Source organism: Montipora capricornis, chromosome 5, assembly GCF_036669925.1.
Source record: "Montipora capricornis isolate CH-2021 chromosome 5, ASM3666992v2, whole genome shotgun sequence".
NCBI classification, from domain to species: Eukaryota; Metazoa; Cnidaria; class Anthozoa; order Scleractinia; family Acroporidae; genus Montipora; species Montipora capricornis.
The window spans coordinates 7659204-7670508 of record NC_090887.1 but is presented as its reverse complement, the minus strand read 5'-3'; the positions used below and the strand labels follow the sequence as shown (position 1 = coordinate 7670508).

The 11305-nt window shown below is 40.7% G+C and overlaps 3 protein-coding genes across 3 annotated transcripts in view; all 3 read right to left on the bottom strand.

Moving 5' to 3' along the window:
- LOC138049325 (uncharacterized) overlaps positions 1 to 1548 on the bottom strand; it is a 2607-nt gene extending 1059 nt beyond the window's left edge. The window contains exon 1 of the mRNA XM_068895553.1: positions 1 to 1548. This exon is cut by the window's left edge and continues 1059 nt beyond it. Coding sequence (XP_068751654.1) covers positions 1 to 1256 — 1256 coding nt within the window. The 5' untranslated portion in view covers positions 1257 to 1548.
- Positions 1 to 5194, bottom strand: part of LOC138049330 (uncharacterized) — a 27742-nt gene extending 22548 nt beyond the window's left edge. Inside the window, exon 1 of the mRNA XM_068895557.1 lies at positions 4858 to 5194. The gene's annotated coding sequence lies outside the window, so the exon portion shown is untranslated. The remainder of the gene's footprint in view (positions 1 to 4857) is intronic.
- A 152-nt stretch (positions 5195 to 5346) lies between these two features.
- LOC138049327 (uncharacterized) lies at positions 5347 to 7890 on the bottom strand. Its single transcript, XM_068895555.1, has one exon. It carries the CDS (start codon positions 7858 to 7860, stop codon positions 6388 to 6390), a length of 1473 nt encoding a protein of 490 aa, XP_068751656.1. The 5' UTR covers positions 7861 to 7890; the 3' UTR covers positions 5347 to 6387.
- Between the last annotated feature and the right edge of the window lie 3415 nt (positions 7891 to 11305).

Here is an 11305-nt window from a genome sequence, read left to right as displayed (position 1 = left end):
AACTCGTAAACTTCATGACTTTCATCAAGCTCTCCGTCTTCAAAGGGGCCATAAGGATAGATTGCAGACGTTTGGTATCTTGATAGTATACTCATCAGCTTGCATTTCCACTGCTTTTCGACTAAAAAATCGAACAATACTTTATCTTCTCCCTTGAGCAAATGTGGTTGGAGACCCTGTGACACATATTTGTGCTTCAAGAGAAATCCCACCTTAGGAGGCGAACTTTTATCCCTATGAGAGATCTTGAGAAGCTCGCTGTTCACCTTCGCAAGAGCCTTAGTGGTCAACGAAGGACTTTCTGCACTAGTTTCAAAATGCTCCTCAAGAGAGACTTCGTCGGTAGGAAAGCTGTCCTGCAAGCTGCGCCATCTGCGTTGCTTAAGACTCCCGTAAAGACTCGGCAGAGTGATCTTGTAGGTTACTGTAATTCTTTGACCATCCAGGACTGGCTTCACTTCGTGAACACAGTCGCTGTAAAATGCTGCCCACTGAATCCTGCTTCTATCGCCAGAATACTGGGAAAAGTCGAAGACGTGCTGCAAGCCATCGTGATTAACGCACAATTCACCACCTTTATGAGGCGAAGGAAGACAAAGGACGAGTGTCCCTATCATGTCGTCACCAGATGGGCTGTCGACATGTGGTTTGAAAAAGCCTCCTTTGCTGTAAACATTCAGTTTGTATCGATCCAGGTGTACATTTTTTCCTGGAGTGAGTGTATCCTCGATGTATTCTTTAATCGACCTTTTTCCCGGGAAATCGGCAATCATTCTAGATGAAGACATAAAGACGTGTTCTCTTTCAATTTTGAACCTTTCAGATTCCACTTCGTAAGCCAGGCGAACTTCAGGGTTAAGCACTGTTTCCATCGCCTTCAGGTCTCCAAACGGTGCAGGGTTGCAGTATTCCAACACCTCATCCAGCGGAAGATCTGATAATTTAAACTCTCTCCAATTTTCCTCTCCTGCCTCTGACGTTGACTGCTTCACTTTTAACTCAAACTTCTCGATATTTTGTGGCCGCAAGCTTCCTCCACAGCAAAACACAGGTTTGGAGAAGGCATCCTCGAGACTGTCGAGAAGGGCGCTGTAAGCGTTGATGTCTTCCTTAAAACGGTAGTTCCATTTGATGTTGTGACTATTGACTACATACCCAACAGGAGAGCTGCGTATCGAGTTCTCTACGCCCTGATTATACCCGAAGGGCCTGTGGTCGCTTTGATTTGATCGCCGTTCACGAAACCCTTCCGCCATTTGAACGAGACTTAGGGTGTTTAAGTGACGATAATTTCTCGGAATTTAGAAGAAAAAAGCTACATCTGTGATTGGCTACTAGAATCACATGATCTTATTCCAGCCTTTTCTCAGAAAACCAGTGTACTGACGTATTCCATGAACTGTGAACAATGAATTAAATTCTTGGAAAGGTAATTAAATAAACTCTGTAAAGAATAAAAATAAAGAATGAAATAGGGTATTCTGGTTGTTTTGCAGTTGCATCAATCATCCGATCCAGCTTGCGAGACTCCGACAGGAATTCAGCTGAATACAGATGTTCTATTAGCGTTGAAGCAGTCAGATTTCTAGGGAAAAAAAGAGAGTCTGCGGTCTCTTATGTCCAGAATTCAAGTAAATAAATGGAGGCCCAGTCTTGATATCCAACACAAAGACTTAAGTGTCCCTTTAATTCAAAGCATCTCCAACCTACTTCTAACAATAACGTAAGGGTAAGGGTTAGCGTTATTTTTGCGTTCGATCGAAGGAGAACCTGTCCTAATTTTGTTCAGATTGGGTAATTGTGTGGTCTTGCCAAAAGGAATCGAGATTTTTCTCTGTAAGGGCCGATTTACACGGTACGATTTTGTCGCATGCGGCTACGGCATACGACAGGCCCACGACATGATTTACGATTGTTGTGTACGTCAGAAAAAATGTCGTAGCATTTTAAAACATGTTTTAAAACGCTGCGACAATCGTAAGTCATGTCGTGGGCCTGTCGTGAGCCTATCGCATGCGACAAAATCGTATCGTGTAAATCAGCCCTAATTATAAGGGACACTAAATTAGCCGCGCGGAAGATTCTTTCGCGGTTGTTTGCAGGGGCACCCTCGCGTGGATTCTCGCACGCGTCTTGATCCCAATTTGATGACAGACCCTTTTTGTCATATGCTTAGTCAGTCTATAGATTTAGCTTGGAACCCTACGGAAACACAGGCTAAGTGACTGTCGAACTCACTTCAAGAATCCGAGATCGAGAATACTACTAGTTAGATCAGGGTGAATGCAGCATTTATCCTTACTCAAGGAGTAGCATTTGGGTGACACTTTGTTACGTTAATTGTCTGCATTCAGAGACAGGAGTGATGTTGAAGTTAGGTAAAAGAGCAAGAGGACACTTCGTGACGCTTATTGAAATTCGCGTGCATCAAATCACTCGCATTTCTCGCGGTTTCCGAGAAAGAGAAAGGCAATTCCGATGATTCTGTAAGAAGCAATCGGTTATAAGACATAAAAGGAACAAAACATTTCATGAGTGGCTGAGAATTTTGTGTCAGACAGACAAAACGAATTCAAGGCAGGTTTTTAAGATCAAGTGTTATGATGCTTTATGTGCCACTTAATAGCCCATTTCCGAGTTTATGTCTGCCTCCTCTTCAAAGCGAGTCTAAGTGCGAAGTTTTTGTGATGGTAATTGGTTCTACTTTAAATCTGAATGAAAACTAATTTTCATAAAAAAAACTTCGCACTTAGACTCGCTTTGAAGAGGAGGCAGACATGAACTCGAAAATGACCCATAGGTGTAAAAAAGATAAATGATTGAGTGATCACAATCCCCCAACATCAGGTGCACCACTATCAGTGTACTGTGCGAGTGTATGTAATCCTTTCCATGCCAAGTGGCATGCTCTGAGGGCCTCCAAAGAAGATTCTTAGGGGGTTTCCACTGGCGCCCCAACACAGCTGACTCCTGGGAACTAGTGGTCAGCAGCTACCTTTCAAGGCTTACACACCTTGAGCCAAACGTTCGAGGACTTCGTGTATCACTGGCCTCTCAAGGGAGAGTCTATATCTGTCATACTAACTAAGAAAAATGTACAAGGACTGTACAACTATCCGCTCGTGGTTCTATTTACGACACGAAACTGATTAATGTTTGAGGACTGCATTTTTTAGAGGCCACTAAACAAGAGGTTTAACTATGGAAAGCGACACAAATTTGACCTTTCCTTTGTCTGGCCCTTACTTTAATTTGGAACTGCGATCATGTATTCATAACCAACGTAATGATTTGATGCTCGGAAAGCCCAATCATTTAAACCATTAACCTAGTGATAGCTATCGCTAAGTGCCACCGAAACAGTCAATGTAATACATAGTTTGCAGATTTGTCTCAGAGTTCCAAAATACCCAACAGCAGTTGTAATTTTTTTAACTACAACTTAACTTATCTAGTTAACAATAATACAATAATAGTAATAGAATCAAACTCTCTCGCACATGAAAGTTGTTTCACTTGTAGAATTTTTAGTTTGCAAGATACAGCCATGAATTATAAGTCAAATTGATCGACAACATATTTCCTTTGAAAATTAAATTGTTCACAACTCAATGGTTACAAAACGAAAAACAAACTGCTCTACTCGCGGGCCGAAATCCGAAATTGACAACAGCGGCCGATAAGAACACGTACGCCGGTTTAGTTTTGAGCTCGTTCACTCAACATAGAACACGATAATTCGAAAATAAATATTAAAGAACACTCAAAGCAAGTGTACACAGCACAATGGTCAGGGAAACGGGAAAAAATGTGGTTTCACCCATCTCCGAACACAAAATCATAAATAGTCGCGCGCGTCATGCAAGTTTGTCTAATGACACCACACATCAAAACACGCGCTTTCATTGGTCCCAACTAAAATCTCCAGGGAACCTTACATTACAATAAGTACACTTTTAGGGTCCTTTTTTTTTTCGGGAAAATCCAAAAACGGATTTGTGATCTCGGATCAATGGATTCTTCAGCGTCAAAAAAACGCAAAATCCGAAAAAGGATTAATTTTCATGACAACGCAAACAAACCCAGAATTGCGTGCAATTTGAAAAAGAAAAAAAACGAGAAACTGGTTTGTTTTGGAGAAATTCTTAGCCTTAGCGATCGATGAAAAGAAGTAACGAAAAACATGCGTGCTAAGGTACAAATCGATTACAGAGGGTATTTTTGCACTTTACTTTTTTAGCTCCAGGAAAGGTGCTAACAATATTATTGTCGTCAAAAAACTTTTAGTGTGCTTTCTGGTGTGAAATTTGCAGGTATTTTCGACCTATTCGCGTCTTCAATCGTACGTTAAAAATGGCGCGAGAAAAACATTTGGGCTAAACTGTCATGTACAGTAGCTGTTGTGTATCATTTTTGCGTGGAAAACCGCTTGTTAAAAATACTTTTTTCAAATTCTTTCCCAAAAAAACGCTGAAGTGGTGAATCTCGAAAATCCGGATTTAGATTTGATCCGAAGTATCCTCCTCGAGTGTGGATACTTTGGATTCGAGATCCGTTTTTGGATTTCGTCAAAAAAACGCTAAATCCGTTTTTGGATTCAAAAATCCTTTTCGGATTTTCCCAAAAAAAAGCACCCTTACATTACAATTTTCACAGGACGATCGAGAATTTTTCTGCCTGCTGCAATACTTCGCGCGGCATTGAGCTGGCCGCCTCGTAAGACTCGCGTCTTCGCTCGGCTTGCTCGTTGGCAATTAAAATATAAAAAAAACACCCAACAGTGCAAAATGAGAAAAATATGGAAATATATTGAAACGTCCTGTAAAACAAATGCATACCAACACAGTGCAAGCTTACCTCGCACGGGCAAAAGGCCTTTTGCAACAATTGGTCTCGTGACCTCTTTTTCACAAACACGATGATTTTGCTGAGTTCATGAAATCATTTTTTTCTAGAAATGAAAAAGACTAGCTTAAAATATGCTACCATGCCGATTTTCGTAAGTATATCGTTTAAACTGGTGTTTTTACATTTGAAAGAAATTATAAGGATTTGTGAACCTCGTCCCCAGGGCGCCCCGGCTCCAAAGCCAAGGAAAAGCGCCCTGGGGACGAGGTTGATGGGAAAAGCACGCTTTGCCCTCCAGTCACGCTTCAACGATTTTCATAGAAATCTATGTACTTTCTTAAACACTCAAGAATTCCATACTTTGTTTACGAACGAAAAGCTTTTGCCCTCCAGTGGAGTTTTTCAAACTAAGATTCTTACCAAGGGTAAAATTTGCGAGAATAAATGTGCAAGGCGTTAGGATGGAAATTTTCAGACTGTCAATTCCCGTAGGAAAAATTTCAAAGCGATTTGAAAACTTTAATGATCATAAAATCTCTACCTTAAGCTTGTCCAAAATTTGTCTACTGTTTTAGTATATAATATAATATAATATAATATAAAGTTACAAAGCAGCTCATATCAGCAGAAGCAAGATGGAAGAGGGTTAACATAACAATACCTGACGAGTCGGCCAAGTCGCCAAACAAACCACGAGAACGCATTCTTCTGTTCAGCGGTTACAATTCCCTGCATGTAAAACAATTTGAAATGACTTGTTTCTCTTTACGAAGTTCCCCGATTTTTCCCTAGTGCAAAGCGTCGAAAACAAAATCTCGCTAATTTTTTTCCGACCCCCAGGTACGATTTTCGTTCAACTCCCTATAAGACCCCATGAAAAGTGAAATTAGACCGCCCCCCTCCCCCAGGGGATGACCGATGATTAGTGCATAATTTCATACTTCACCCATATCTAATAAAATATCTGAGAAAAGTCGAGGATTTCTAAACCGTCTTGCTTCACTCTACCTTTAGACAAATTAACAATTACTATATCCTCTCCTCCAAAAGGGGAGGTTTTTCTTTCTCAGTTCAGCTTTTCACTAATGTTCACAAAAGTAATGAGCATCTGGAATACAATTAAAATCAGTTGAATGATCGGAGACAAAAGAATGTACATTCAGCTTTCACGGACCTTCTTAAACTTTGACATGATTAAACAAATCAGTTTGTTCCCTCTGTATCCATCAAAAATAACAATACTAAATCAGTGGTAAGATAGGGCTTGGCATTGGACAGTGGCGTTGTCATTAAATGTACTGGCACTTAACAGTGAATAAGGATATTTTAGTGACGTCGACTATAAGCAAAGTTCGTGTAGTTGAGACAAATTAAAGTTGTTAAATCCACAAGTACATATAGCCCCAAACAGTTACGGTTCATTGGAGACTTCCACAATGACGAATAAGGATATTTTAGTGACGTCGACTATAAGCAAAGTTCGTGCAGTTGAGACAAATTAAAGTAGTTAAGTCCACAAGTATATATAGTTCGAAACAGTTATGGCTCATTGGAGACTTGCACAATGACAGCAGAATCCAAGTAAATCTTGTTCACACCGACGCCTTCAATTTCGTTACCAATCCATTGGCCCTCCCCTTCATTGTTTCGCACAAGTTGTCCATCGTCGTCTATTCTACTGTAAATGTCAATAAAAGGAATACCAACACGCCATTGGCGAAAGTCTCTGGTTATGTAGTTCCTCCGGACCTCGAGCTCGGAGAACAAAGCTGCAGTGGACGGCGGATTCATGATCAGCTCATAGACTTCATGAGTTTCATCAAGATCCAAGTCTTCCTCAAGGCAGACAACGGAAGTCTGAAATCTTGATAGAACACTCATCAACTTGCATTTCCATTGCTTTTCGACTAAAAATTCAAACAGCCCTTTATCTTCCCCTTTCAGCAAATGTGGTTGAAGCCCCTTTGAAACATACTTGTGCATTAAAAGAAATCCTACCCGAGAGGGTGAGCCTTTGCCTTGCCCTTGCCGAATTGTTTCCAGCTCGCTATTAACTTTAGCAAGTGTATTAGCAGTGAGGGAAGGACTTTCTGCGCTGGTTTCGAAATGTTCATCAACAGGGTATCGTGCCGGTCTCCTTTCCCAAAGTCTTGATTTGTGACGCTCCTTCTCTGGTACAGTTATCTTGTAAGTTATCGTTATTCGATGACCCTCGGTGACTGGCTTGACTTCATGAAGACAGTCGCTGTAAAATGCTGCCCACTGAATCCTACTTGTATCACCAGAATGCTGGGAAAAGTCGAAGACGTGCTGTACTCCATCGTGATTAACGCACAATTCGCCGCCTTTATGAGGCGAAGGAAGACAAAGGACAAGTGTCCCTATCATGTCGTCACCAGACGGGCTGTCGACGTGAGGTTTGAAAAAACCTCCTTCACTGTAAACGTTTAGTTTGTAGCGATCCAACACGATATCTCTGCCGGGGGTAAGTGTATCCTCGATGCGGTCACATATCACAAACAATTCAGGAATAATCTCTCTCGTTCTCGATGTCGAGCTTTCCCCAATTATAAAGCTATCGGATTCGACTTCGTAGGCTAGACGAACTTCAGAATCAAGAACTGTTTTCATTTCTTTTAGATCTCCAAACGGTGCAGGTTTGCAATACTTCCTCAGCTCATCCATGGGAAGATCAGATATGCTGAATTCCCTCCAGGCTTCGTCTTCCTCAGCAGTTGGCAGCCTTACGTTTAGGAAAAGTTTTTCCATATTTGGAGGCCGTACACTTCCACCACAGCAAAACACCGGTTTAGATAAGGCATCCTCGAGGCTTCGTAAAAGTGGCTTATAGGTTTTTAGTTCTTCTTCGAAACGGTAGGTCCGTGTAACGAGGTGACTGTTGACCACATACCCCAGAGGAGGTCTCCGAATCGAATTGCGTACGGCCTCGTTTAACTGGGAGGGTCTTAATTGACTTTGTTTGGGCAGCCGTTTACGAGAAGATTCGGCCATTTTTAAGTTTGTGAAAAACTGCAGGTGTTCGGTTTCTCGGAATTATGAAGAAAAGAACAACGTCTGATTGGTCGGTAAAATCGCGTGACCACACAGACTTTCTCGGAAAATCGTATGACCGACTTGTCATTTGAGATTGGCATCAAGTTGCATCATTTCGTCGTAGTATCAAAAAACGACCAAGAGAAACAAACAAATCTTCGTGATTACAGCCACGTCATTTCTGGGAATAAATAGGAGTGGACACAAATGACGCTGATCGCTCATGAGTTGACACAAGTAAATTAAAACCAGCATCACGTTTAATTTAAATCTCTTAAATCAGTATTTGAAACGTTTCTAAGCCATGTTGTAAAAGATGATAAATATGATCATTTCTTTCCTGTTGACAGGGTAGATCTTATGAAAGGAAGGGCGGAAGAGGATGGCTGATATAAATGATTATTCGTTCAGAGAACTTTGGAGGTGGAATCACTAGACTAGTTGAGATGTCATGAAGACGTTCCACTTATGTAAGGACCGTCTGTCGAAAGTATTAAAATGTGTGGTTTGTGGAATGTTTCTAAAAATGGAAAGTTGGAGTAAAGAGGTGATTACGACACAAAAACTAAATTTTTGAAGCTGGAATTTTTTATTGTCTGAGAAGTTGTTACTAAACTAGACCCTCCGTGAGGGTACACTGGGCTGCCTGTGGTACGTGCAGCGTTCCGGGCAATGTTTTTCAATTTGGGGGGGGGGGGGGGGACTCTTTTTCTTTCAATTGTTATAAATTTTGACAAGAAATGTGCGAAGTCAACACAAAGCCTCACAATCGCTTAACTCTCAGAGGTTGACCATTGTTTCTGGGAAATCAAAAATTTACTCTCCAAGACAAGGTTATTTATCACCAGGTAATTCCATCGTTTTGGTAATAGCAGCTACTTTATTATTCATCAGCGTCACAATCTTTTGCCGATTTTGGGGGTCATTTTGTTGAAACTCAAGCACGCTTCTAACAGACCTGTTTATTTTCGTGACTTATGCGTTACCACAAAAACTCTCCCCGTATCACATTTCAACACATGTATGCAAATTTGCTAAGCTCGAAAATTACACAACATGATAAATTTACAAAGGCTAGAAATTTCACTGAAATATTTACCAGCGAAACATCTATTGAAACAAGCAACATATTTGCTATAAGAGGCAAGAAACCCTTCCTATTTCAGTTGCGTGCGTGCAAGCGAAACACACAATCACAAAGCATATGCAATTAAATAAATTTCTGACAGTTCACATCAAACCCTTTTCGAAAGAACCTTGACCGTAAATAATAAAGCACAAAAGAGACAAGCTTTCATTCAAATAATTTTTCACTGTCACATTTCCAATTTTTTTTAACCTTTGCAGAGTTGAGTACAAAATGAATGTTACTTGCCAGACACACAGGCAACCTTTAAGTACATGCAACTTCAGTAAACACTGTGAGACACACAACAGAGATCACAGATCTACTTGTGGTGTTCGATTCCTTCTCTGTGTTTGTTGAACCCGTAAGTTACCAGAGAAATTTCCATTTGGTTTCAGTGTTGTACGTAACACCACCTTGGCGAAATATTAGAAGTACAGCTCATTTTGATTTCGGCTCGACGGGCGAAAGATTCACGCTGTCGAAGTCCATTACTCGTCGCTTTTAAGATTCCAGATCTTTATGTTTCACCACCTGTCTTGACGTTCCATTCTTGAGCTCCATATGGGTATATTTTCTTTAAAGATGTACTAAAACGCCATTCGCGTTAAAATGACTTTCGACGCTATTACAGGTTAATTGTGCAGAGCAAGCTACGCATTACCCCAGCCCCCTGAAACCTAACAAAATACGCACAGAAGACTCTATGCACAAAGACACCACTTAGCAGGGGAGTGACAGGCAAGACTTTTCCCGACACGGAAAAAAAATAACAAACTAGACCCTCCGTGAGGGTACACTGGGTTGCCTGTGGTACGTGCACCGTTCCAAACATTTTTTTTTTCAAGGTCATTAAGAAGTCATACCAGACGAGGCCCTTTGGCTCACAGGTCCTCACACGTTCGTACGACGAAACAGATCTGTCCTTGCGTAATATGTAGCTCTAACAGTGCACGATATTGTTTTGGTATTGTCTATCATTGTAGTGCCATGGTAGAAGTCTTGGGTAATAAAAACGAGATGCTTCTGTGAAGCATACACTGGGTTGCATGTGGTGCGTGCTACAGAAAATCAGAAGGCACTGAATTGTGTGGTATTGAAATACAGCATTCCAGTCTCTGAAGAATAACACATAAAAGAGAAGCGAGAAACATTGGCTTCTGGGCTGACATGTTGATAAATTTACTTCTCTTCACCACAAGTGTGCCCTCTGACAGCTTTGTAATACTACACATCACTGAAGTTAAGCCCTGTTTCGCGGGGTTAGTGTTAGGATGGGAGACCAAAACAATAAACCCCTCATAAAAAACAGAAACATCTGACCGAAAATACTATTAACGCTAACAAATGCGAACTCAGCAAGGTACAGATTTTGTTAGCTTGCTTTATGCAAAACAAATATTGATGAAAAAGCAAATAACTATTGATACACAGTTTTCAGAAAGAGCAGAAGGAAGTTTCCCGGACGGTCGATCGAGAATAAAATATTTACGACATGAAAAAAACATTAATTTTGAACCGTGAATATACAATATAAAAAGTTACGATCAGCGACAAACATTTTGGGAGATTTTTGCTACGTTCAAGTAAATTGCAAAATCGAAAGTGACATGGCCGGAATTCAGCGGGCGCCGTGATTAAGTTACCGCGGCATGTTTACTTGCCAAACAGTGAAGCATCTGTGTCAAATGATGGCAAGATACCTGGTTTTTGTAAGTTTCTTTTTCTGTCAAGTGTTATAAAGTTTGACAATGAAATGAGCGAAGTCAAAACAAAGATCACAATCGCGCAACTCTTGTTTATGCAACGTCAAAATTTACTCTCCAAGACGCGTACGACGTTATTTATCACCAGGTAATTCCATCATTTTGGAAATAGCAGCTACTTTATTATTCATCTGCGTCACAAGTTTTCACTGATTTTGGGGCTCATTTTGTTGAAACTCAAGCACGCTTCCAACAGGCCTGTGAACCCTTCCTGCTTACAGAGCAATACTAAAAAACTTCTCCCATATCACATTTCAACCTTAAGCTCGAAAATTCAATACACAACATGATATTATAATTCACAAAATACCACAGAATCCTTTTCCAGCGAAAAATTTATTGAAACAAACAACATATTTGCTCTTAGAGGCGAAAACCTCTTCCTATTTCATTGCGTGCGTGAAGACAAGAAACTCAATTGTATCAAATTACCATGTACTTCAGGTAACAGCTCACTTTGATTTCGTCTCGACGGGCGATAGATTGTTGTCGAAGTCCAGTACTCGTCGCT